The 27,601-nt window shown below is 35.3% G+C and overlaps 3 protein-coding genes across 4 annotated transcripts; 2 read left to right on the forward strand and 1 right to left on the reverse strand.

Moving 5' to 3' along the window:
* The first annotated feature begins 7,187 nt into the window (after nucleotides 1-7,187).
* LOC133873055 (MACPF domain-containing protein CAD1-like) lies at nucleotides 7,188-12,612 on the forward strand. Its single transcript, XM_062310770.1, has 7 exons — nucleotides 7,188-7,839; nucleotides 9,874-10,112; nucleotides 10,189-10,384; nucleotides 10,514-10,591; nucleotides 11,019-11,202; nucleotides 11,312-11,475; nucleotides 11,650-12,612. The coding sequence occupies exons 1-7, from the start codon at nucleotides 7,582-7,584 to the stop codon at nucleotides 12,283-12,285; spliced, it is 1,755 nt and encodes a 584-aa protein (XP_062166754.1). The 5' UTR covers nucleotides 7,188-7,581; the 3' UTR covers nucleotides 12,286-12,612.
* An 892-nt stretch (nucleotides 12,613-13,504) lies between these two features.
* On the reverse strand, nucleotides 13,505-15,612 carry LOC133874230 (expansin-A4-like). Its single transcript, XM_062312099.1, has 3 exons — nucleotides 15,407-15,612; nucleotides 14,982-15,294; nucleotides 13,505-14,229 (listed from the first exon to the last, which is right to left on the reverse strand). Exons 1-3 carry the CDS (start codon nucleotides 15,558-15,560, stop codon nucleotides 13,926-13,928), a joined length of 771 nt encoding a protein of 256 aa, XP_062168083.1. The 5' UTR covers nucleotides 15,561-15,612; the 3' UTR covers nucleotides 13,505-13,925.
* An 8,249-nt stretch (nucleotides 15,613-23,861) lies between these two features.
* LOC133872336 (non-specific lipid-transfer protein 1-like) lies at nucleotides 23,862-24,620 on the forward strand. Of its 2 annotated transcripts, none has more exons than XM_062309824.1 (2): nucleotides 23,862-24,217; nucleotides 24,427-24,620. In XM_062309824.1, exons 1-2 carry the CDS (start codon nucleotides 23,862-23,864, stop codon nucleotides 24,494-24,496), a joined length of 426 nt encoding a protein of 141 aa, XP_062165808.1. In that variant the 3' UTR covers nucleotides 24,497-24,620. The 2 variants fall into 2 exon arrangements, with proteins under 2 accessions (XP_062165808.1, XP_062165809.1); XM_062309825.1 differs by having other exon boundaries at nucleotides 24,416-24,557.
* The last annotated feature ends 2,981 nt before the right edge of the window (nucleotides 24,621-27,601 follow it).

A 27,601-nucleotide genomic window follows, 5' to 3' on the forward strand; every position in this document is an offset into this window, starting at 1 on the left:
TAATTCTTGCTTTTATTCTCCTAATAGGATTCTATCTTTACAAAGGATCCTCTTGCCGCGATCAGCCACTTTCCTTCTTAGCCACGTTGTGCAACCCAAGACTTTCCTTCCCACGAGTTTCCTTGCCATGCAGCCCACAGGGCCACGACTTTCCTTCTTAGCTTCCTTAGTGTGCGGCACACGTAACACTCCTTCCTCCTGCGAAACGTCCATGTCCTCAAGGACAAAGGTAAGGAAACGATGTTGAAAGTCGGATAAGCTTTCTGTTACGAGAATTCGTAACGGATCTAGTAACACGCCTGTCAACAGGAAAAGAAGCAGAATTATGCTTCTTGTTCTTGCCTATGTTTACTAATTTAGAAAATTAGCGGTAGGAAATTAGAGATTCTTGAGTCTCGTATCAAACATAAGTTTGAGGTTAAAATTTGCATGCTTTATTCATTCACTGATAACTCTTTAAATAAAGATTACATCATGAGTCCTAACTGGACGATAGCTCCAAGAAATAACTATTATCTTCTACCGGCCAAGATAACATTAGTAATTTGAAATAAAAGATAACACTGTCTATCGCAACAACTACTAACCTATTGGCGATGGACACTTGAAATTAAGATAGACTCTACTACTACTCAACTACTAACAGCAATAAGATAGCATAAAATAAACTAAACCCAATAAGATAAACTCTAGCATGCATTCCGCATCACTCCTTCCCCCTTAAAAATCGGCCTTGTCCTCAAGGTTGAATTCTGGAAACTGATGTTGCATATTGTTGACATTTTCCTATGTGGCATCTGTGGGATTATGGCCACGCCAATGGACTAGAACCTCTCTCTTTTGGTTTTTTCCTTTGACATCTAGAACAGCTTGTGGGACCAATTCTGGAATATCTTGAAGAGCTTCAGGTAGAATTGTACTACTTGCTGAATTGGAACCCCATTGTTTCTTAAGTAAAGAAACATGATAAACTGGATGCACTTTAGACCCTTGAGGCAATTCCAGTCTGTACGCTACTTCGCCTATCCTTTCCAGTACCTTGTATGGGCCATAGAATTTTGCAGCTAATTTCATATTCAAACGCCTTGCAACTGTTTGCTGCCTATAAGGATGCAATCGGACATAAACCAGATCTCCCTTTTGAAACTCACGTTCCTTATGACCTTTATCGTAGAGCTGCTTCATTCTGTTTTGTGGTTGAGACAATTTGAGGCGAGCTTGTTTTAACAAAGTATCTCGAGCCTCCAATTGTTTACCCACAGATTCTACCCTTGTTGTGCCCGGAATATAGGATAGCAATGATGGGGCTGGTACCAACTCAAAAGGAGACTTACCAGTGCTAGAGTGGTAACTAGTATTATAAGTATACTCCACCCATGACAGCCATTTGATCCAATCCTTCGGTTTATCACCTGTGAAACATCTTAAATACATTTCCAATGTGTGATTCACCACTTCCGTTTGACCATCCGTTTGTGGATGATACACAGAACTGAAATTGAACCTAGTTCTTTGCAACCGAAAAAGTTCACGCCAGAAATTACTTGTAAAAGTCGAATCTCTGTCACACACAATGGACGTTGGAAGTCCATGTAATTTAAAAACATTCTCAAAAAATTCTTGAGCCACCATGATCACTGAATACGGATGCTTGAGTGCGATAAAATGTGCATATTTTGAAAAACGATCCACCACAACATAAATGACAGATTTACCTTGCGAATTCGGCAGTCCTTCTACAAAATCCATGGAGATGTCGCTCCATATCATAGTGGGTATTGGCAAAGGTTGCAATAATCCGGCTGGAAGTGCTAGCTTGCTTTTATTTCGTTGACAAATATCGCACCCTCGTAAATATTCTTTTATCTGTGCACAAGCTCCATGCTAATAAAATACAGATTTCAGGCGATGCCACATCTTATGAAATCCCCCATGTGATCCACTGTGAAACTCATGAATTATCTCTTTGGTTAAGGGAGATTGGGATCCTAGGTAGATTCTGCCCTTAAAAAAAATCAAACCTGATTTGTAATTCTAGTGCCCCGAGTGAACATGCTATGGTCCCTGCATGTTACTAGCCTGTATCTTCTCCACCAGCTCTCGAAGGGTGGGATCACTTTGTACTTCATGTTGAATGGGTTCAACCCATTGGGGCACGGGTTGTGAAATGGCCATGAGAGTGCCCTTCATCTTGCGGGACAATGCATTTGCCGCCGAGTTTTCGGACCCCTTTTTGTATTCAATGATGAAGTCATACCCCACAAGCTTGACAAGCCATTTTTGTTGAGCCTCTATCACAATGGTTTGGTCCCATAGGTATTTGAGACTGTGGTGATCTGTTCGCACCACAAATTGTTGTCCTAATAAGTATGGTCACCATTTTTGGACAGACGCCACCACAGCCAACATTTCTTTTTCATAAGCTGATAGGTTTAAGTTCCGCCCTTGCAGAGCCTAGCTAAAAAACGCAATAGGACGTTGGTCTTGCATTAAGATGGCTCCAAGACCGTACTCGGAAGCATCACACTCTATGATGAATGTCTTAGAGAAATCTGGTAGGGCCAACACCGGAGCCCGAGTCATGGCTGTTTTGAGATGCAAAAGAGCTTGTTCCACTTGAAAGCATCTTTTTGGAGAAGTTGAGTCAGTGGTCGAGCAATAACTTCATAGTTTTGGATGAACTTCCGATAGTAGCCAGTAAGGCCTAGGAACCCCCGTAGTGCCTTGAGTGTGGTGGGTCGTGCCACTCCAGCATAGCTTGGATTTTCTTAGGGTCAATCGCCACCCCTTCTCGGTCAATAATATGGCCTAAGTAATTCACCCTCACTTGGCCAAAGCTGCATTTTTCTCTTTTGACATAGAGTTGGTTAGTCCGCAAGATATCAAAAACAATGGATAAATGACTCATGTGTTCCCCCCATGACTTGCTATGAATCAATATGTCGTAAAAAAAAAGGAGGACAAACTTACGCATAACATCTCAGAAAATTTCATTCATCAAAGATTTAAAAGTGGAGGGAACGTTAGTGAGTCCAAACGACATTACCAGGAATTCAAAATGCCCGTGATGAGTGTGAAAAGCCATCTTCTCCACGTCCCTTTCCTTCATTTGGATTTGGTGATAGTCGGAGCTCAAATCCAGTTTTGAGAAGTATTGAGACCCATGCAACTCGTTTAACAACTCGTCTATAATTGGGATGAGGAACTTATCCTTGATGGTAATCCGGTTAAGAGCGCAATAGTCCACACATAAAAGCCATGAGCCATCACGTTTTTTTACCAACAGTACATGCGAGGAATATGAGCTTGTGCTAGTCCTTATAACGCCGGTTTTTAGCAACCTCAAAATAATTTTTTCAATCTCATTTTTCTGATAATGAGGGTACTTGTAGGGGCGTACATTCACTGCCCTCGAGCCTTCAATAAGGGGGATTTGATGATCGTGCCTTTGGGGGGGTGGTAGCTCACATGGTTTTGCAAATATCTCCTTGAAATCTTCTAGCAACTGCAGCAATTCGTGTTTTGCAATTTTCGGGACAACACTGCTCCTCGCCCAAGTGTATTGAGAACACCTGTACAAAGACTCCTTCTTGTTGTTTCCTTAGTTGCTTTATCATTTTTGGTGCCTCCAGCAACTCATCTTGTGGGGAAACCAATCCTCTCAAGGTAACTTCTTACCCTTGCCATTGAAAACTCATATATAATTTGGAGAAGTCCCAAAGAATCAGGCCAAGAGTTCTTAGCCACTGGGTCCCAAGCACTGCATCATAGCCACTTAAATTAAAAAGATAAAATTCAACAGTGAACCTGATATAGTTGAAGCCAAACCTGAACTTCTGAGCACTTCCCTTTGCTGCTCAACTTTTCTTCATTGGCCACCAATACTTCAAACTCTGTTTGTTGGTCCAATTCTAACCCCAATCAGCCTGCCAGTTCCAAGCTTAAGAAATTATGCGTACTACTCGTGTCTGCCAGCAAGGTAATATAGGTCTTCATGATCATTCCTTTTATCCTCATTGTTTGTGGGGACTAGGCGCCCGAAATTGCATGAAGGGAAATTTCAGAAATGTTAGCGTCTTCCTCATACCACTGCTTCTTGGCTGGATTCTCCTTAGTTGAATCCTCACCCTCCTTATATATACCTTCTATTAAGAACAATTTTTTGCATCTATGGCCTGACGAGAACTTATCATCGCAGTTGAAGTAGAGCTCCTTTGAACGGTGGTCACTCAACTTTGCTGGACTTAATTTCTTTATTGCTGGCGAATGGTTCCTGGCTATATGAGCAAAAGGTAATAGAGGAAAATTAGAAGAACCCATGGTTCTTTTTTCCTAAAAAAAAATCGTAGGGCGCCGTTGTGCTTGTAGCCCCGCCTCATACAGCCAGGCGAGTCCTCATACAGCCAGGCGAGTCCTATCGCAGCTGTCAACGTTTCTGGTCGTGAGGCTTGTACTTCTGGTCTAATGGTCTCCTTCAACCCACTGATGAACCCACCGATCTACTGTGCCACAGAGAGCCGGCCGGCCTTGCTCAACAACCGTTCATACTCACTTTGATAATCACGCACTGTTCTGGTTTGGCGGAGCTTTGTTAAATTGCCAAAGAAATCGTCAAATTGAGTAGGCTCGTATCTAACATGCAACCCTTCCTTTAGAGCCTCCCATTCCACCGTTGCATCACTTTCCTTAAGAAGTTGATACCACAATTGTGCTTCCCTTTCAAGGTGGAAAGCTGCTAGTGATACCTTCCCTTCCTCTGCCGTATTTTGATACTCGAAAAATTGTTCTGCTCGACATATCCAGTTAGTTGGGTCTTCTGTGCCATTGTATCGGGAAAAATTGAGTTTGGCAAACTTGGGCACAAACGGACCAGATTTTGTCCGTGAGTTACTGCCCTTTAATCTGTTTCGTGAAGAGCTCCCCTCACCCTCCTGGTGATCTCCTTGTAACTGCTAGATCGGACTGGTTTTTGCTGCAAGCATCTCCTCTAGAAAGTTAGTCTCATATCTGGTTGGTGAATTTATCACATTATGGATTATCAATTAGTTTCTTATTAAGTGAGACAGATTTTATAAGTAATTATAGGAAGTTTCAACTTATATTTTTAAAATAATAATGCAGATGTAACTAACACTTTTTTTTAATCCTTATGTATAATATTCCTTTTTGTTTACCTAAAGCTTATCCATTTGGCAGGTTTTTATAGTAAGCATCTTAAATGGAAAATAAATAAATAAATAAAATAAAAAAGTGAAGAATCAAAGACTGGCTCTAAAGTCAGCTTCACCTTATCTAAATTGGTGTTTTCAGCCAAATTCAAACATCATGCTCAGCCGACCACGATGAATTCAAATCAAATAAGTAGGCAGAGAAGTAAAACTTTCTAATTTTTTTTGTTCTGTTTTGACGACTGACTTTGACGAGATCCACCGGACTGAGCCTTGAGACTGATTAAAGACTCCATATTTCAACAGTATTATCTCGCAGCATTCACACCAGATTAATCAAAGACTTGTTTTAGCTTTCGGGATAAAAAGTTACACACATTATGATAGTTAGTTAGTTAGTTAGTTAGTTTAACAAAATATTTGGGGAGTTGTTACTCGTTATAGATAAATAAAATAAAAAAATTATTCCATTATTCTCTTTCCTTAAAAAAAAAAATAAAAAAAACACATATTCTCTCAAACTACTATTTAATTAATAATTTTTTCCCCAAAATATCAATTGTGTCAATATCCTCCTCAAACTACTAAAAAATGTCAATGTCCTCCCAAATATGAAATACCAACAAAAAGACAAAAATGATCCTAAATTTTTTTCAATAAAACAAAAATATCCTTATAAATTCAAAAAACAAAAAAAAAACTAAAACTAAAAAATAAAGAAAAAGGGGAAAAAAATAAATTCAAAAAAAAAAAAACTGAAATTATAAAAACAATTTTTTTAAAAAAAAAAAAAGAAGAAGAAGAAAAACCAGTTTTTATTTTTTGTTTATTTTTTTATAACCTTTTGTTATTTTAGGATTTTTTTTTTCTTTTAATAATTTTCTTGTGTTTTTTTTTAAAAAATTAATAATTTTATGAATGATATTTTTGTTATTTTAGGAGACATTGACATGTTTTGGTAGTGTAGGGGGGACATTGACAAAAGAGTAATGTTTCTTGTACAACTTTTATATAACTTTAACAACTTTTTTTAAAGATCAACCATTGAATATTTAAGACCCATATGTAAGAAGAAAAAAAACTAATGGTTAATCATAAAAAATAAAAATAAAAAATAGTTAGAGTTGTGTAAAAGTTGTGTAAGAGTTGTGCAATAAACATTACTCTAAACACAATTGATAGTTTGGGGGGCATTGATAATAATGTGGTAGTTTGAAGAAGTTATGTGTAATTTTTTTCCTAAAAAACCATAATTTTTTTTTTTTTTAAAATAATATTTAAAAATGGAATAATGAGAATTAGTAATTAAAATATAAAGTGAAAAATAGGTGTTTTGAAAGAATGAGTAGCTAAAATTAAAAAAGAAAAAAGAAAAAGAAAAAGAATTTTTTTAGCTAAAATAAATAATAAAAAATTTGCTAAGACAGACTATTAGATTAAACTTACAAACTATTCAATGGTCTGGATCAGGACAAATTGCACAAACAGCTCCGTAGAAAACAAAGACCGAAGTCAATGCCGTCTAGACGATCCTTACGAAGGGAAATTATCTTAAACTTACCGACCTTGATATTTTATAAAATTATATTATATATTTTTAATTAAATATTAATTTTTCTTATTCTCAAAAATATATTATACTCGGATCTCTTTTAGATTGTTTATTCTTCAACGTTGCAGTTTTAGTAACTTAGTTATATTATTACACATGAAATATTTGAGCAGGTTCTAAAATAAGAGGTGCAAATATGACAAAAGATAGCTATAAAAGTATTTTTGTGGATTGTATTTTATTATAAGAATCAAAATTATATATATATTTTTTTTTCAGTTGATGGAAGCATATATAAAATTGATAATATATAATTTTCTAATTAAATTTATCAACATCTGAATACCCTAAAAGAGAAATTAATATATAAAGAAAAACCAATACGTACTGTTTTGGAATTTTGGAAAGAATAAATACCGTTTTGACAATAAGTACATAATGTGACGTAATTTTGCAAACACCTCAGATGCAAGTCTTTGTGATTTTTTCGAAGTAGACGTACAGAGAGAGAGAGAGAGAGAGAGAGAGAGAGAAAATTTATAGAAAGAGAAAGTACACGCAGCTGAGAGGAGAGAAGAGGCTGGATAATCATCCCTTGATTCAAGATCTAAAGGAGATAATCGATTATCGCTTCGAATCTTCTTCGAAGATTTCTTATAGTTAATCTAGAGAGAGAGGAAGAGTTTAATTATTCAAAGTACTTGGTTTCATGAATGAAACCCAAAGCACTCCAATTTCTCGTGGGTTTTTTTCATAATTGAATTCAATTGCTCAAGTAGGGAACTGGGTTTTTTATCTGGGTGAATTTGGCGAACTGGGTCTTCTTCTGATCCAGAAAGACTCAGTTTTTCTGATGAGACAATGGAGGAAAATGCAGCAGCATTGCACACTGCTATAAACTCTGTGCAGGCATTAGGGAGAGGCTTTGATGTGAATTTTGATACGAGGTTACTCTACTGTAAAGGAGTGGCTGGGTCTAGGGTGGTCGAAGTTGATGAAGAACACACTAGGGATCTTTTACTCTATGAGAACATAGTTGTGCCAAATGTTCCCAGGGACATCAAGAACTGTCAGGAGGCCACAGGGCGTCAGAGCTCTGGGGTTTGCAGTTTCCCTGAGGTATGAATATGGTCTCCTTCTCTATGACTCTTTGTTCACTTCATTTGCTTTATTTGCATTATATTTGTGTTTTGGGATATAGTGGAAGTGTCTATCTAAGATTAGGTTTTAGGATTTGAATTGGGTTTGGGTTAGACTAATGGATCGACGATGAGTTGGAGCAGATGTTGTTGTAATACATAAAGCAGTGATGAGGATGTCCAACAAATTAGTTCATACTTCCCAAGTAATGATGATAACGAAGATTTGTCACACTCAATTTCCTCAAGTTTTACAAAATTTCTTGCGAATATTTAATCTCAAATTGGCAATATGGCACTCTGATCATCCACAAGGGACTTTTCCTACCTGAAGATAATTTGTTTTACTTACCACAAAACAAAAAGAATAAAATTTTTCAGTGGATCAGAATTGATGGACCCTATAATTGTTATCCCATGTTGTAAATTCTTAATTTCAAGAACTTTTTATACCGAATAGAACTAGGATTGTTGTGATAACATGTGCTAGTAAGCAGAAATTGAAGATTCAAGGTGAAAGGTAATTCAGGAAGAGATAAAAATAACAAATAGAGAAGAGAAAGCATAGCCTCCCCGAGGAAAAAGGATAACTCTGAAAATACTGAAATATGATTATAACTCAAAGTGTAGAACTAAGCCCATAAGATGGGCTTATATATATATACATAGCTGAAGCAAAGCAACTTTTTGCCAAAAATGACAAAAGCCTAATTATTACATAAAATAAAACTGCATAATAAACTAAAGACTTCCAAAAATTTGGTGAAATCCAGTAACAAAATTACTACTAAGACAAGAAAATCAATATTTCCTAAAATGGCAAAAATTAACTTATAATAGCGATTCTGAAGGAAAAACAATGAATTTTGGGCTAAAAAGGCGCACACCGAGCGTTGTTGGGTGGCCATAATGTGCGTGCCAAAAAGAGTATTGGGGTCTTATGAGTGATTTTGATACTTGTAGCCAAAATTATGCCCGATTTACTGCCATTGCAATGATATTGCCCCAATTATGCCTGGTTCTACCAATTCTTACCATTTTTGTGCTGATATTCTCTTTCAAGATATTTCAGCGCTATTAATTCAGAATTTGACAACTTAGCATCTGTCGAGCCTCCTGTCAAATTTCCTAAGCTTGCTAGTTACTTATATTAGGTATTTCACCAGCCAGAACCTCAAAGCTGACCCCTTGAGAAATTTATTGAAAGAAACCACTTAAAAAAGAACTTAATATGTATTTATGAAGTAGGACATCTTTATTTTAACAACTAATGGACAGCATGCTTGCGCTTGCGATGTTGCCTGAGCTTGCTCAGTCCCCCCTCCCCCCAAGAAAAAGTAAAAGAAGGGAGCAGTTGAACTCAGGTCATGCTCAAGATTTGATTGCATTCAAGCCAAGCTTGATGGCTGCAATCCTACCCTTTTTGTTTGGAAGGATTTGTCACCTGAGCTTCAACATCCCAAAGCATGGCTTATTTGTTTGCACATGTAGTGTTATCCTTCTACATCATCAATTATGTGGGGGCCCAGGTAAGTTTTTAGGAGAATAATTTTATTTCTCACATTCATCTTAATGCCTTGGATTTATATTCTGTAACTTGCCCAGTTATTGATTATAGGTTTGGTATTGTCTGATCCTTGGTTTTCATGCCCAACCACTTGAGGCTGGGGATGGGAATTGAACTTCTAGATCATATCTTACTAGTGTTGGAGTATTTGAATCCAAATGATTCCAAGAGTTGTAAATTGAAATTCAAAACATTAGCTCGAATGTTCGATTGGTCACAATGATACAGTCATTGATAAGCGCATTGCCTATGTTAAGAGGCATTGTTTATTTTGAAATATGAGAGAGAGAGAGAGAGAGAGTAGTGGTCTACAACCTATGTGGCATCAAGGAAGAAATGTGGAATGAACAGTACAAGTATTTTCTGAAATTAAGTGCATCTTGTAGCCCATTGTAATGCTTTGAATGGCAATTGTTATAACATACTTTTTTTCATGAATGACTGCAGATGGTGGAATATTTTAATCAAAAGGCTAATCTTTCCGGAAGTTTTCCTCTTGGTAGTTTTAATTCTGCATTTAGCTTCACTGGTGCAAAGCATATTGATGTTGTAGCCACAAAGACCCTTTCTACGGATGGCTTTTATATTCCTCTTGCCAAGTTTCAGCTTATGAAAAGCCCATTGGTGTTGCAAGAAAATGTTAAACAAGCGGTTCCAACTTGTTGGGACCCACCATCTTTGGCAAGGTATGAATGTCGAAATTATTAAGGAAAACAATGATAAGGTTTAAATTGCCCCTAATTAGTATTTATGTTTTGACAGCTTTATTGAAAATTTTGGGACGCATGTCATCACTTCTGTAACTGTTGGTGGTAAAGATGTGATTTATGTTAAACAACATCAATCTTCGCCTTTGTCAACCCTGGAAATTAAAAAATACGTTCAGGAAATTGGAAACCAGAGATTTTCTGACACAGAAATCCTTGCACGTTCAGGTCAAATGAAATTCAAGGATAAGGCTAGTTCCACAAAATATCTTATGCTTTTTCTTTTCTTTTTCTCTTCCTTCATTTCCATTATCTTTTTGGTTACTGGTGACCTTTTCCTGTAACTATTTTGTTTATTTATTTATTTTTTAACTTTACAGGGTGTTGATCCTTGTTTGTTCAATAGCCAAGGAATATATCCTCAACCCACTGCTGCACCATATCTTACCGGGAAAGAAGTATGTTAAAACTTAAATTGTTTATTCATACTCACTATTGCACTTGATACATCTTTTTTGAGTAGTTATGTTCTTTTTTTTGAGCTTGTCCATATGAGCCTCCATTTTCCTTGCGCATTTACATAAAATGCATTTTGTATCTTCTTTTGTTTGTTTGTTTGTTTATTCTTTTTTGGTCAGTAAGGTACTCTCTACTGATGAATGATGTCCCGATTTTACGTTCTTTTTTATAAAAAAAAATGTAAGCATGAGATAAGATTGGTGCTGGAGATTGGATTGTGAAATTTGGATGGGCAGCTGAGCCGAAGTTTTTATTCACTGTCAATGTATACACTTTCTCATTAATGATTGCTATTTGCCAGGCATTGGTCATTGAATCACAAAGTGTCCTTGAACTCATAATTTTCTTTAACTCTGACTGATGCAGGATGTGACAGTCATCTTCCGCAGAAGGGGAGGAGATGATCTGGAACAAAACCACACCCAATGGGCAAGAACTGTCCGGAATTCCCCAGATGTCATTGAGATGGCTTTTTCCCCTATAACAGCGCTACTTAATGGGGTGGTAGGCAAGGAGTATCTTACCCGTGCTATTAGTCTGTATCTTGAATGTAAGGCACCTTGAGCTAGCTTCATGATTGAGTTGGAATTGTTCCCTCATTTGCTATAGTATCCTCGCAACTGTAGTTTTTGAAATTCCTTTTGGATAACTTTGCGCAGATAAGCCTCCTATCGAAGAATTGAGATATTTTTTAGAGTTTCAGATTCCTCGGATATGGGCCCCTGTACTTGATAGGCTAACTGGCCACCAAAGGAAGGAACCTGTTTGCCCATCTTTGCAATTCAGCATAATGGGGCAAAAACTTTATGTCAGCCAAGAGCAGGTATGAACTTTTGCAATTTATGATACTAACCATTAGTCCTTCGAATTATTTTGATAAGATGGTAAATACTTTTTTTTCCCCCTTTAATTCAAGAACAAATTCAAGGTTTTGTCAGTAATCTGGCATTCTGACTCCACAACTCCTTAAGCTATTTTTGCCGTCATGTAAATGCAGATATCGGTTGGACGTAAGCCGGTAACTGGCTTGCGATTATGCCTAGAAGGAAGCAAGCAGAATCGACTGTGTATCCATCTTCAACATTTAGCTTCTCTTCCAAAGATCCTTCAGCCATACTGGGACGCCCACGTGGCTATTGGTGCTCCAAAATGGCAGGGACCTGAGGAGCAAGATAGTCGATGGTTTGAGCCTGTAAAATGGAAAAACTTCTCTCATGTGAGCACTGCACCAGTTGAGAACCCTGAATCCTTCATTGGTGACCTCTCTGGCGTCTACATAGTCACCGGAGCTCAACTTGGAGTGTGGGATTTTGGGTCAAGAAACGTCTTGTACATGAAGCTTCTGTATTCTAGGCTGCCGGGCTGTACGGTACAAAGATCCTTGTGGGACCATGCTCCGAATGGTAAGTCAAGAAAAGCAGTGTCTACGGGTAGCAATGCCAATATGGGTGACTCAAGTTCAGGTTCAAGAGAGAGCTTAGTGGGGAACAAGTTGGTTAAGTTTGTTGATATGTCCGAGATGAGCAAGGGGCCTCAAGATCCACCAGGTCATTGGTTGGTTACTGGTGGAAAGCTTGGTGTGGAGAAAGGGAAAATTGTTTTGAGAGTGAAATACTCCCTGCTAAATTACTGAGTTAAATGTATGGTTTTGTATGAATGATGTGCAGTGGCAGGCTTTTATTAGGTACAGATGCTGTCTTTGATGCGTATATAATTTGTGTTCGGCATGCTTCTACTATTGCAGTGTGATGGGTTTGAGTTAAATGAAGATCTGAGAGGATGTGTTTTTGGGTGGTTTTGGGGGCTGATTTCCCTAGAGATGCTGGCAAATTCTGTAGAATATGTTAATCCCATTTCGGCAAATGACAAAGGTATTTAGAAATTTTAGGTAGTTCCTCTGTACAAGAATGTTAAACCTTTTTTTTTTTTTTTTTAAATAAGATAAGTATTTCTTCTTTTATTTCTGTTCTCTGAATTACCTTCCACGGGCTGCACAGCTCCTGAAACTTTGCAGAATACTAACAGAGGATAAGTTGAAAAAAAATTTATCCGTCAAATTTTGTTGTTTAATTTTTTTTTTTTTTTTCATACCATACTTGGCACATTAAACTCCTATAGACTGCCATAAGTTTGTAAGTGAGATTTTTTTTTTATTTTTTTATTTTTTTTAAAAAAAGAATATATTATTTAATAAGGAAAAAAGGATTACAAATGAGGTTCTTTGTTAGTCTTAATCCTCAAAGAACAAAGAAAATAATAATTTTGAGGAATGCTTCTAAACATAAGTTGAGAAAAGTGACTATTTTGCAACTAAACGTACACGAGAGTTGGCACATCTTAATATCTTCGAAGCAGTCCACTTTTCGAAGAGAAGTAGCTGCTGATGGATGTTTAAGAAAATTGGGGCATACGGCCAATCTATGAACAAATGGCCTTTATTGATGGCCATGATAGTTAAGAGGGAGTCCTCATCAAGATGGAGAGGGGAACAACCCTAAGGGATGGCAAGGGGTGAGGAGGGCTGGTTGAGCCTCCAACGGATGTAATTTTTTGCTAATTGTAATAAAAATTATAGTCCAAATATTTTTCTATTAGAATTAAGTAATTGGAAAAAAAAAAGTACAAAATAGAGGACCATTTCAATATCCCTCTCAAATTGAAATGGCTAATGATATTTGTACACACATTCACATTTGATAAGGGATCTATGCATGAATGGGTCCTACACAAAGTGTGAGTCTGTATACAAAGTGTATATAAAAAAATATGTACAAATAACACATCTCAACTGAAATAGCCAAGTCATGAGAGGAGGAAGAGAATAAGATAATAACAACCTAATAACATTTTGTAATTCATGATTCATACATATGAAATGGCACTTATTTAACCGCCATACTTGGTTTTCAACCAGGTTTGGATGTACATATATTGGAATTATACACTCTAGAACAATATGTATAACATAAGAGTAATGTTAGAAACCATACTTTTATCTCACCATCATCCAATCTTGTTGATGTTATAGTGTCAATCAACCATTGATTTTTTTTTTTTAACAGAGACCGACACTGTTACGTCCACGTGATAAGATAATAATTAGATAAAAGTTTGTTTCATAGCATTACTCGTAGCATTAAAAAAATATCTAAATCTTTTACTCCATGTTATAAAAGCATATCTACTTTGCCACTTTACCATTTACCAACCACACCTTATTTTATCTCTCTCCCTACGCACTTTGGAAGAAATTCTTAAAAACACGCAATTTATCTAGAATTGACCTCCTTCAAAGGTCTGTCCAAATTGCCAACCGGCAGGCACAACATTGTAGCTGGTGACAGTGCTGCCATCACTAGCGGTAATCTTGAAGGAGAGGCTCTGGCCGTTGAGGTATGAGTTGCTCTGCCAATTTTGGCCCCAATTTCTTGACATGGTTTGCCACCCTGTACGAGACCCCTTAATTGACACTGCCCGGACATCCCCTGCTCCCCCAACATTTGTTATCAAGACCAAGTTGAAGTAAGAATGGCCATTGATGGTGAACCTTATGCCTCCTTTCTTCACACATGGGACCCTGACAAAACCAACATATGAATGATCAATCCATAAGTTTAAGATTGTAATACAGTTTCAACCCTTTTTAAGTTTTATTTTTGGATTTTCAGAGGTTAGTGTACTGCAAACCCACAACCTCCACCACCCATGCGCACCGCCGCTTCCATCGCCGGCATTTCCCGCTCTAGCATGTGTACCTCACGCACCGCAGTCGGGGTGCGCTTATAAGGCTATACGTGCCGCACCACCTCTTTTGATTTCATGTAGTACATCTCCTCCATCACAGCTCACTTGGCTCTGGTTTTTGTAGTCTTTTCATTTGGACAGCTGAAAATTTTAAATCCGGATCTGAACCTAAAAAAAAAAAATCTAATTTTGGTAGTTTTCTACCTCACCACCCTGGGTAGTGTCTCTACTACTGTATATCTACCTCTTAATCTCTCCCTCTCCCTTTTAAGCTAGACATGAGAAAAGTTAAAAAGGGTTTTCTTTTTTGATACCCACATCGTTCACCCTATGCTGCTACAACCAGCTTCGTTAGCAGCTTTTTCGATTGTCTTCTTTGCTTTCGAGGATCCCTTTTAGAGTTTTGACTTTAATAGTGCTATCAAGATTGGTTTTTCTTCTTGGTTTTTGGATTTTGAATTGTGTAATTTGATGTGTTTTGGATTCATTGGTGCTGTTTGTTTGTATAATAATTAATTTTAAAGATGATAATAATTTTTTTCTCTTAAAAAAAAAAAAGACCGTAAAGTACTATAGAAAAGTTACCTTCTGAAGAGTACTGGTACAATTCCTGCTCGATATTGAGCGATTTGCAAGAAAGCAGGCTCCGCCAAATCAAAGTGTTGACGAGGGGGATTGCACCAGCCACCATTGTCACTGGCGAGAGCATAATTAGGAGGGCAAAAGTTGGTGGCAGTGACAGTGATGGTGCCAGGGAGGCACCATTGAGGGTCGTCGTTGCATCGTAATTGGTAACACGCTCCACAGCTCAACCCATTGTTGAGTAGAGTAGTGCTTAGAGCTGCGGTGTTCGTCCCATATCCCTGGCTGTACAAGTTCCCGTACCCACATGCTCCCCCTGCAACCACCACCACCACACCTTATAAGAAATACGACCTACGTACGTGATGTTTTCAGTCTTAAAAACATGTCTAAACGGGGAAGTTAGCTAGCTAGCTTTATAGCTTTACCCATTGTGCCTGAAGCGTCACTGCCACCATAAAACGTGGCGTGGGCACTCTGCCACCCTCCGTCGACGTAGTGTCCATAAGCGCCGTGAAGACATAGGATGAATAGAAACAACGACAGCAATGGGGAAAGTTGCATTGCTACAATTGCCGCCATATTGTCTTTGCCTTGAGTGAGAGAGAGAGAGAGCTGCTTGCCTGGATTGAGCCCTGGGGGGATTAGTATTTTATATTTAGGAGAAGGGGAAGCTATTTATAGAGGGGTACGGTAGGCTAAAATCTATAATTACGCTAGCTTAATTTGCAAAATTTTATTAAGGAAAATGCTTAGGATATAGTTTTTACTTGCTATAATTCTTTTAAAAATTGACTATCAGTTTTTGTAATATTGTCACATTAGCCGTAATCAAATTTAATTGTTTAATAGTTAATGTGGTAAGCGTCACGTGGACTTACATACTGACATAACAATCCATATGCATGATACTGGCACGTTCGCCACAATTAAATTTAATTGTTTATCTACTAATGAGTTAACTGTCACGTTAGTTTATAAGAAACTTGCCGTATCACTAGCGACACTCATGTGGCAATATCTTATTTGTGAAAGAATTAAACCATAAAATTTGATAAAAAAAAATTAAATTAAATTAAAAAAAATTAATTGTTTAGTGAATTATGAGTTAGTGACATGTGGATTGGTGTGAGAAACTTATAATAAAGAATAAATGCTACTTAACATTCTGTAAATAAAGGTTAATTTTCAATACGATAAATTGATAATGGTGTTTATTAAATAATATTACTCTATAATAAAAGCAATCTCCACATCACTTTTTCGTTAATTACCAAGGCATCATATAAGGATGAATAGGCAACCGTGTGGTTCAACCTAGGTGGGGAGTTTGAAGAGTCACGAGAGAGACGGCAAAAATATGTTGCTCCTGCAGGCACGGGAGTGACTGACGTGTCCATTGATAGTTGGAAAGTTGGTCAAATATAGGAAGGTATTGATTGGGAGGCCGTTGACATGCTGGAAGAGCAAATAAGGATGTCCAGTTGGGAAAGCTGATGACGTGTCGAAACTGCCATATCACGGGGTTCTACTTTTAGGTGTTGCTTGTTCTTTAATCTTCTTAGGAAAATGTTAAATTTACAACACCAACACAACAATCACACAACAACCCCTCATATGAGGGTGGACCCCACACACTGGAGCCCACTCTCATGTGAGGAGTTGTTGTGTGGTTGTTGTGATGATGTTGTGTATGAATCAAATCCCATCTTCTTATCTTCAAGAATCAAGAGGCAATTCAATTATGGACTCTATGAATGAATATCCGCACATACTATTGACCATAGAGCCAAAATCAGATACCCGCATGTAAATGCAATTCATAATTTATCAAGAATAAATTTTTTCTTTAAATTGAGTTATTTTCACATATATTTTTAATTAAAAAAAAAAGTAATTTTTACATGTTTTTTATTAAAATACATGTAAAAATCACGTACTATAACAATTAACAAGCAGTCGTCAGTAGGTGTCGATTCAAATGAATGCAAACGTTACTCTAATCAGCTTTGTATCTGCCATCCATCTCTCGTTTCTATTAAATATTATACTCAGCGTAAACTTTTAGAACTAGTGATAATTTAACTAACATGTAGGTACACACCCACGTGTTTTGGCTTGGGACCAAAATACTGAAGATCAATTAAATACAGCAGCTTTGGTTGTAAGGATTCTCACAGACGTCCACAAGTTTTGTGTGGATTTTATGCAAACACCTAACTTGTACGTCTTACATTTTAGGAACAAATCAGAGAGCAGTTGATCATGAGTGTGTTGGTTGCTTCCACTTACAGCAGCAAATTAAGTCTCCTACCAAACAAGGTTTAAAGCCGCGACTGTACGTACCATGCTTTCAAGTCGGCAGTAAAACACCGTTGGAGTAGAAGCTGCCAACCGTTCAAACTTCAATCTATCCCCACACCAAGTGCATCTTTATGAATAGATATTGCTAGCTTAAGAGAAGTTTGGTCATCTTTGGGGACATCTTCAATGGCTCTCTATATTCATACAGGCTCCTAGACATTGAATGTTTTTCTCAAGAAAGAGAGAGAGTGTAAGTAAATTTAAACCGTTTAAAAAATAACTAGCTTTTTTTTACTGCTCTTAAGTTAAATCCTTTTAACAACTGGATGTGCTATTAGAACATGAGGCCCATTAATTAGTGTATTACATATACTGTTATGTGACGGTCTATATTTTAATGAATTCATGTGATATTCCATCGGTTTGTAAAAAATATGGACCATATGGTCAAAAGGGATAAAAAAATCCTTGTAGGTATTACTCGACTCAACTGATAAATGTGAAGTATCCCATTGTTCAAAAAAGAATTTAGGAACAAATCCCATTTAGAGCATTCTTAATAGTCTCACGCTATTTTGGTGAGCCAATTTAATGAAAACACTAAAAAATTACTCCCAGCAGCCTCATCACTTTAACCAAAAAGTTTTAGTGAGTGAAATTACTCATTAATTTAGATGAGTAGTATTCACTCAACAACTTTCTCACCAATTTTGTTTTTCATTTCTCTCTTGCATGATCACATCACATTTTTTTTTCCTTTCTTCTCCCATTTTCTTCTCTCATCTCTCTCACACGATGATGTTCATGAAATCCATATTCCATGGACATGAAGGTTTCTTTATCCCTAACATAAATTTTGTAGTTCTTTCATTTATCTTTTCTTTCTTTCTTTTTTGAATTTGGTTAAGAAGCAAATGAAAACTTCTGTGAATTTCTTAACAACGATCTAATCTCAAGATGAAGATATATAGTAGCTTGTTCTATAAAAAGATTAAATAGAGAAAGAATAAAGAAATCTGAAAAAGTATTATTTAAATGAAATAATGATAGTAAATAGTTAAAATGGTGATACTGCTGGTAGAACTTTAAAAAAATGGCTCACCAGAACAAAGAATAGTAATTTTTAATTACTTTGGTAGGTAAAATTTGATGAGACTACTAAGAATGCTCTTATATTAGGAGAAAGGAATTTAAGAGTACTAGCATTAGACTAGCAAAATGTTAGCTAAAAAAACTCATTTTTTGTATTTCATATTTTAACTACCCACTTTTCAAAAATACCATACATTTCACTTTCTAAATCTTTTTCTTCTATATTAAAATATTGATTGTTATTTTTTAATTTTAACTAATCTCTTTCCCCCTCTCTCTCTCTCTCTCTCTCTCTCTCCATTAATAGCTTGCCACTCGGTTAAAGCTCGATGCTTGTTGCTGAAGCCCCATCCATCGATCCCCAACATAAACTCCATAACTCGTGTTGAAGCTCGCCTGCTAGTAGTCGTCCTAACATTGTCCCACTCACTAATAGTATGAACCACCGCTGGAAACCAAGTAATTCGTCCCACCGTACTCACCGCCACAGCGCCTATGTCGCCATGCTCATGTTTCATTGAGAGAGAGTTGACAAAGTAAGAAAAAAAAAATTGGAAAATTTCTTTTGCCTTTGTTACTATTGCTCTTTATATTTGGAGAGTAACTGTAGCAAATTCAAAAAATATTGTAGCTTTAGAGAGTTGAATGTGGAGTGATTTTTATGAATTATGACCAAATTTTGGCTAAAACGAATAAGGCCATCTCCAAAATACTTGTTACTTTAATCAAAATGATCAAATTTGACTATTTTGAGCATTTTTTCCCCTCCAATAGATTAGCCATTATGACTTTTTCTCTTCAACATTGAACAGTGAATAGCTAATGTTGGCTATTCACTGTTCATCTATTTATGAATCTTTTATTAATATTTTCTCTCTCTCCCTCTCCCTCTCTGTCACTCCACCTCCACCCGCATCCCCCTCCTTCGTTCACTCGCTTCCCTCTCCCTCACTTCTCATCTCTGTTGGTCTCCCCCGAGTCCCCCACTTCAACGCCATCATTGGCCGCCATAGACCTCTGTTCTAGCCTCGACAAGAATCCAATGCAATCGGTGCTCTCCCTCTTTGTCACTCCATAGCGCCTCCCCTCCGTCCCGGACCAAGCGCCACACCAAGATCTCCGTCATTGGGGCTGGCAATGTGGGCACGGCCATTGCCCAAACCGAAATCAACTAAAATGCAAATTCTAAAACAACTAAAATCATCACCGCAACCAACCGATGTTTTCTCTCCCTCATCACACGTTTCTCTGGCCACCAGAATCCCGCCCCCAGCTTCGCCGGCATCCACCCAGTTCCATCCACCGGCGATCGGACCTCTGATCATCCTCTGGGTCTCACGGGTCGCTCAGGTATTCTCTTGATTTATCTCGATCTCCCACCGTCACTCTCTCTCTCTATCTCCATCTCCATCTCCATCTTCTCTAGGTCGCACGGTGAGGATGGTGGTTTGATTTGAGCCTTCCAGAAGGGGCTCCCCCTCCTGGGCGAGGATGGCGTCTATCTCTCGACGGGTTGGGGTTAGGGGAGACCAGAGAGGGAGAGAGAAATAAAAAAATAAATAAAAGAAAATGATTAAAAAACAATATTTTAATGAAATGAAGAGTAGAGTAAAGAGTATTGTTTGAGTGTTTTTAACTGTTGGAGTAGCTAAAGTAAATATTTGTAGTTTTTGAGTAGCTACTTTAACTTTAACTGCCGGAGATGGCCTAAAGGACAATAGTGAAATGTCTTTTATTATGTAGCCTTGAGACCCAATGGGCCTTCATTGGACCCAGAAAGAAAAGTTCAAATAACATATAACAAACCGAAATGGATATTTGAGAAACCTCTGGCTTGCCCCACATTAACTGAGCTAGAAATCAAGCCTTTTTTTTTGGTATGCAGAGTGCCGGATCAGCTCTATCCCAGGCAGTAATAGGCTCAGCTTGTAAATGAACTTTCGGCCCACATCCAATAAAATATATCTGGGCCTTACAAAAGGCAAAACTGAACGAACTGTCCTCAACCAAATAAAAGTTGAAATGAACGGGATTCAAAATTTTGTCCACTTATTAAAAATTTAAAACTGTTTTTCTTTTGTCTTTTATTCTTTATTCTCAAAACAAAAATATTAAAAACAATTCAAACTTAATGACCTTTATATCACATCACAATTTTCTTTTTCTTTAAAAAAAACACATTTCAAAACACTTTAATAAATAAAGCTTACAACTTTTATTAGAATTTATTTATAAATTGATATGAGCTATTAAACAATTAATATGATAAATAATTTACATGATTGATGTGACAATGTCATTTAAACTTACACGTCAATTTACAAGTTTGCACAGTATTTTTTTTTTACATGTTCATACAAGAAGGTATGAGAGATTCGAATTAGTGACTTCTGTTTTATGATGCGTGATCCCTATCCGATTGAGTTACTTATTGAAAATCTGCATGGTACTTACCATGTCAACTATTAAACAATTAATTTTGATTGTAACTTCTAAGAAAGTGATACGTATACGGACATCGTACTATGTATACTATTAAATACAAAAAAAAAAAAAAAAAAAAAAAAAAATATTGTCCGATCCGGTCTGGGCTCCTCTTGCTTTTAACACACTTTTACGGTGCTTTTCTGGCTCAACCTCACGCTCAGACTCACGGATGGAGGGACACGAGTACTGAAAAGCAATGCTGTAGGCCCGTAGCTGATTTTAATGAAATCGACAAGACAGACGTGTAGGCAATGAAATCGTAAGACGACCAACCGAAACACATGGCGACACGTGCCACATGCTGCCTGCACTGCTCAGCGTCGGTGCTGCACGTCGTCCTGAAATCTCTGTCGGTGTGTACTTGTCGTCACCCAAGATTTTTTTCCCACTGCCCTTTTTCTTCTCCATTAGAACAGAACAGAACACGGCTACGCATTATTTTACTTTGTACAGTGCTTCAGGCAGGTCGTGATTGGTGGAGATGGTCGTCACCCACTGTAACAGCCTTAATGGCCTCCATCGAAAACGGTGAAGTGTTGAAAAGACGCGCCATTACCTGATGTTCGTGACTGTAGTCTGCAGTGGTTTCATTAACTGCAAGCAGCTCTTAAAGAATGGCACTTTTCCCGATGTACTGCAAGCAGTCATTTCTCTGCAGCTCAGCGCCCAGTGGTTCATGTAATCCTCAAGTCAAGACCTATGAACATGACAAAGGCACAGCCCTTTAAACGGATTTTGTGTGATTTTTTCCTCTTTTTTATTTTTGATGAAGGATTTTGTGTGATTTTGGACTAAACGAACGTGTTTCAAATATTAATTACATAATTCATTTTTTCATTTTAATACGAAATCGATTGAAGCTGCCAGAAGGTCCCCGGCATCGAGAACATCGATTGAGAAGCTGAAACAATCGACTTACATTTTTAGAACAAATAATTATTTAATACTGTATCAGAGAGGATTTTGAGTTCAAAAAATGTTTCTACTGTTTAATTTTATTTAAGTTAAATATAATTTTGATTGGGATATTCATTTTTTTCTGAATATCCACGAAAATAAGGCAGTCTTTCCCGCTAATGATTCTTTAATTTTTGTTGTTTTTTTTAAGGAGTTTCTTGAAAAATCCGAGGAGTTTCTTGAAAAATCTGACACATGTTGAAAATCTCTGTCTCTCTGTCTCTCTCTCATAATTCACTTTTGTTCTTTCTACCGTCCAATTGAATGAAATTGATCAACCTCCCGTTTGAAAACTCCTTACTCTCCCTTTTTGTTATGTTTTTTTATTTTAACGATTGAAAATTAAAATTAATGTAATATAAAATTAAAATAATTTATATGAAAAAATAAAAAAAAATTATATTGTAGTGAAGTTTTTTATTTAAAAAGTAATAAAAAAGTGTTGATGTGATATAAAAAGTGAAAAAAAAAATAAAAAAATATTTTGAAGTTAATTTTTTTTGTAAAAAATGAAAAAAAAAAAGATAAAAAGGAAAAATGGTTTTCAAACTTGCCATATGTATATATGGAAATAGTTATAGCCAGCTTAGCAGTTGGTGACCACTCATTTCCAAATCATGCCACGAGGACAAACTTGATTTTCAATCATTAATTAAAGGGCCCCCCCTATATTTATCTAGCAACATTTTCGGTCGTTGAATTCCCTTTCCTCGGTGGAATAGTGTATCTCTTTATTATTTTATGGTACCTATAAATTAAATTTCACAGCACCTCCCTAACATTTTCATTTGATAAATAATTTGTTTACTTTCATGGTCTTTCTTTTATAGGTTATTTTTTAAAATTACCTTTAAATTTGTGGATCTATGTGTATCTCGTATAAGATTTTCATATATTCAAAGAAATTTTAAAAAAAAAAAAAAAAAAAAAAAAAAAAAAGAAGAAGCAAGAGGATGAAAGAATGAGAGGGAAATTTCGTATAATATTTACGGGTTGAATGGGTTTCGGTAAGTGCATTTCATTTTATTTTTTTAATAAAGTAAATAGTATTGGATTTGGCAGTTTTTCAATTTCAAATATAATTATAAATTATCAAGTAGCCCGTGAGTGGGTAATACATTTAAGTTACTCAACCAGATACAAGAGAATTGATAGAGGGAACAAGGTCCCCTCTCCCCCTTTTAATATATAAAAAAAAAAAAAAGTAATTTGAATAAAAAAAATAAAATAAAAACAACAACAAAAGAATGTACTTTCGTTTTCAATATTGATTTGTTTATATCATAAGGAGAGAGAGGGAGAGGGAACGGTTAAACGTCATCGGCCCTCTCTATTAATTCTCCCCATATACAAAGCTTGAGAAGGAAGAGGAGTTCAAAGCATTGAATTATTCCAACTGCCAAATAATAACTTCACTCTCCTGTACATGTACACGTGGCATCCGCCATAAAATCAATAGTTGAAATGATAACTTAACATTTCTTTTATAATCTTTTACATTTTTATACAATCAAGTTTTAAATTTATTATTAAATTTATAAGACTTAATATAAATATGATAAATTTAAAAAATGAGATGTACAAGAAATATATAAAAGATATAAAAATATCATTTTTCAATTCTATATAAATAAATAATATTTTTACATCTCATATATATTTATTATACTTCTCATTTTTAAATTTACCTTTAAATTTATACAACTCAAAAATTCAATGGTAAATTTAAAATTTAGGTCCCATTTGGCAACCCCCTTCTCTCGTATTAGAGGATGAATTTTTTTTTAGTGATAGTAAAATGTGATTGATGTGGTATAAAGTTGAAAAACCTTGCATAAAAAAAAATATATTATATTCTAGTAAATTTTTTTATTTAAATAATAATAAAAAAATGTTAATGCGATATAAAAAATAAAAAATATTAAGAATATTTTAAAGTTGATATATATATATATTTTTTTTGGAAGAAGTTAAAATACAAGAAGGGGGAGGGGGGGATTGCCAAACGTAGCCTTAATTTAATTGTATGGACTTTTAGTAACCATGGCTAGCAGCTCAATCGCCCTTAGGTTTTCTTGCGTGGTGCTCATGTGCATGATGGTCTATGCACCAGTTGCCGACGCTGCAGTCTCGTGTGGCCAGGTTCAAAGCAACCTGCTGCCATGCTTTCCCTACCTTAGGAATAGCGGTAACGGAGCTGTCCCTCCAGCCTGCTGCGGTGGAATTGTTGCCGTCAACAATGCCGCCAAGACCACACCTGACCGCCAGACCGTCTGCGACTGCTTGAAAAAGGCCGCTTCTGCCTTCAGTACTGTCAACCCTAATGTCATAGCTGGCCTCCCTGCCAAGTGTAAAGTTAACGTTCCTTACAAGATCAGCGCCTCCACCAACTGTAAAACGTAAGCTCCCTTAATCTCGTATATAACCATCCAGTACTGACGTACTGCTGTGGTGTGAGACGTGTTTTAAGTGATGTTTTATGTTTCTGCTATGAAAACTGAAAGAGAAGATCTCTATCTATCTGTACCATTAAAAAGTTTCGATCTGCAATGAAAGATTAACTGATTTTTTGAATTTTGTTTGTTTTTGTGTTGCAGCATCAAATAAGGACGATGATGGAGAAGCAATATTTCAACCGCGGGATAGTGGATACGCATGTTGATGTAGTAGCTAGCTAGCATTAGAATAAGATGGGTGTTAGGCCCATTCGTGTGTGGCTCCTCACGTGGGACTGTGGGAGTCTTTTAATTTATGTCTTGTTGCTTTTGTATTTCATCGTGTCCCGGCCACGTTTATACTATGATTAAGGGCGTGTTTGGTAAAAATTGGTGAAAATTGGTTAAGAAATACATGACTAACATGTTCTAAAAAGGTTCGGTTTACCAAAGCAAGCATTTGTTCACACTCTTAGATTGAAATAATTACTACCCACTGACCAGTAACCCAACTTTTTTACAGCGACTATACAGAGAAAATAGTGGGTACAGAAACAAAAAAGCAAAGCTTCAAACAAAGAAAACTCAGAGAGAAAAATATAAAAGTCTTTTGAACTAAGCACACGCCTCTTGAAGTTTTACGAATATTAATGTGACCTGTCAAATTACGAATGTTTGGCAAAAATGTTATTTTTGTCAAAATATTTTTATAATACCACTATTCTTTTAAAAAAAAATTTTAAAAAAAATGAATAGATACAAAATCAATTTATGTGTTTGGCCTCAATTACAAATCGTTTGCTGCGGAATAAAAAAATTCGATGGTCTTCAAGTTACACAAAAAAATAATAATTTAATTATTGTAGTCAAATTCCATTAAAACACTTTAGGGATTCTGTTAGTGTCAACGTCAATATACCAATAAAATGATGACATGTGTCACTCTGACCGAAAAGACATCAAAATATTAAAAATATATATTTATAAAACTAAATCAGTACTCTATGTAGTCAAATTTTGTCAAAATACTTGACGGATTCCGTTAGTGTGCCACGTTAGCATCAATAAAATGAAATGTGTCACTATATATATATATATATATATATATATATATATATATATATATATATATATATCACTAAAAAGTTAAAGAAACTAAAAAAATTGAAATTTTTTTTTAAAAAAAAAAAAATAGAGAAAGAAAATGAGTGGCGCGGCAGCCACCTGGCTGGCCAGGGAGTGGCTGCGCCTTTTCTTCTTGTTTTTTTGTCTTTTTTTTTTTTAATTAAAAATAATAATTTTTTAAGTTTTTAATTTATTTAACTTTTTAGTATTATATTAATAGTTCTATATTACTTTTTAAGAAAATAATTTTATATGAATATTTCGACAAAAGTAACATTTTTAACACATTTTGATAGTTTAATAAGTCATATAAGTACACTTCAAATTTAGATGACTATTCTAAACTCAGCTATTAATTCAATGAGTTTTTTACATTTTTCCCAAACTCATAAGTACTCACGCAAAGAACCAAATGGACGGTGAGATGAATCCCTATAGATTTGAGAGAGATCATTCTTTAGTCGGTTCAGGTAGATAATTTTTTTGAGTAATGTTTCTTACACAATTTTTGTATAACTTTTACACAATTCTAACAACTTTCTTTTAAAATCAGCCATTGAATATTTAGGACCCACATGTTGGAAAACAAATCAAATGGTTGATCATAACAAAAAGTAGTTAGAGTTGTACAAAAGTTGTGTGAGAGTTGTGTAAGAAACATTACTCAATTTTTTTTAAGGTTTGAGGATGGAGAAAGCTTAACCATACCTAATAAAAGAAAAGTAAGGGCATTTTTGTTCATTTAAAGTCAAAAAATTATTTCTGAGACAGAGAGAATAGGGAATTCGTTTAAAATAATCAAATTTAATTATTATGAATCATTTGTATTGTTTTAAGCTCCATTTGTTTCGACAATAAGCATTTACATAGACTGTGGTAAAAATGTTTTGAAAAATTCATGAAAAATTATTTAATATTTATTTGTACCAAAATTCTCCATATTCAAACCGACTAAAATTTATCGAAAATCATTAGACAATGGCAAATTTTATTATTATATGAACTAATAATCACGAGGAATGGAAAGTGTTTGTTTGTTTGTTTTTTTTTTTTTTTCAAATATATGAACTTATATTATATGGTATAATCGAATATTTTACTAATTAACTAGGATTTTTTCCCCCTCCCCTAATCCTTTGTATAGTAGACAGATTTTTTCAATTCTCTTTTCACTTCTTCCAAAAAAATTAAATAAAAAACATTTTAACTTTTTTACATTTTTTACATCACATAAATAATTTTTTATTACTATTCAAATAAAAAAATTCACTACAAAACAAAACTTTTTCATTTTTTCATAAAACATTCACAAATTTTATATCACTTTAATCACTTTTTACTACTATTCAAATAAATATTCTATTTCACACTTACTTATTAAACACTTCTATGGGTTTTCTTTACTTAAATTGAAGCAGAAGAAATAATTTTTTTATTGGGAAAAGTACACATATCTCCCTCAAACTACCACTCTATTGTCAATGTACATCCAAAACTACCAATTGTGTTAATTGCCCCCTTCAAACTACTAAAAAATGTCAATGTCCTCCCTAATACCAACAAAAAGACAAAAATAACCCTAATATTTTTTTGAATAAGACAAAAATGTCCTTATAAATTAAAATAAAAAAAAATAAAACTAAAAAATTATTTTTTTAAAAAACAAATTAAATAAAAAACGAAAAAGAAAGTTTTTTTTAAAAAAAAAAAAACAAAGAGGAAGAAAAAGGAAAAACTAGTTTTTTATTAAATTAAAAAAACGAAAAAGAATGATTTTTTTTTTTAAAAAAAAAAAAACCAAACTAAAAAATGACTGAAACTTACAAAAATAATTTGTTTTAACAAAAAAAAAGGAAAAAAAAAAACCAGTTTTTTATTTTTTATTTGTATAAATTTTTGTTATTTTATATTTTTTTAAATATTTTTTTTAGTTTTTATTTTATTTTAATAATTTTACGAAGGGTATTTTTGTTATTAGGGGACTTCCACAGTTTTTAGTAGTTTAGAGTGACATTTACAGTAAGGTAGTAGTTTGAAGAGTTATTTGTAATTTTTTTTTTTTTTTTTACTTTTTTAGAGCCCAATAAGTGAGGAGTGAGAAGTGAGAACGCATATGAGTGTAGTCAAACAAAGCAATGAAGCATTGAATTACCATTCCAACTGCCAACCAATTAATAACTTTCCTGACCAAATACAACCCCTTATTCTTTCTATATAAACACC

This window comes from Alnus glutinosa, chromosome 7, assembly GCF_958979055.1.
Source record: "Alnus glutinosa chromosome 7, dhAlnGlut1.1, whole genome shotgun sequence".
NCBI lineage: Eukaryota > Viridiplantae > Streptophyta > Magnoliopsida > Fagales > Betulaceae > Alnus > Alnus glutinosa.

Bases quoted from the DNA above. Each gene is read 5' to 3' on its own strand.
- LOC133873055 (XM_062310770.1), top strand. From the start codon at position 7,582: ATGGAGGAAAATGCAGCAGCATTGCACACTGCTATAAACTCTGTGCAG. The intron at 10,385-10,513 runs GCTAGTTCCACA...TTAACTTTACAG, and splicing joins AAATGAAATTCAAGGATAAG to GGTGTTGATCCTTGTTTGTT. The intron at 10,592-11,018 runs GTATGTTAAAAC...TGACTGATGCAG, and splicing joins CATATCTTACCGGGAAAGAA to GATGTGACAGTCATCTTCCG.
- LOC133874230 (XM_062312099.1), bottom strand. From the start codon at position 15,560: ATGGCGGCAATTGTAGCAATGCAACTTTCCCCATTGCTGTCGTTGTTT. The intron at 15,295-15,406 runs GTAAAGCTATAA...TGGTGGTTGCAG, and splicing joins TGACGCTTCAGGCACAATGG to GGGGAGCATGTGGGTACGGG. The intron at 14,230-14,981 runs GTAACTTTTCTA...TGGTTTTGTCAG, and splicing joins GTACCAGTACTCTTCAGAAG to GGTCCCATGTGTGAAGAAAG.
- LOC133872336 (XM_062309824.1), top strand. From the start codon at position 23,862: ATGGCTAGCAGCTCAATCGCCCTTAGGTTTTCTTGCGTGGTGCTCATG. The intron at 24,218-24,426 runs GTAAGCTCCCTT...GCATCAAATAAG, and splicing joins GCCTCCACCAACTGTAAAAC to GACGATGATGGAGAAGCAAT.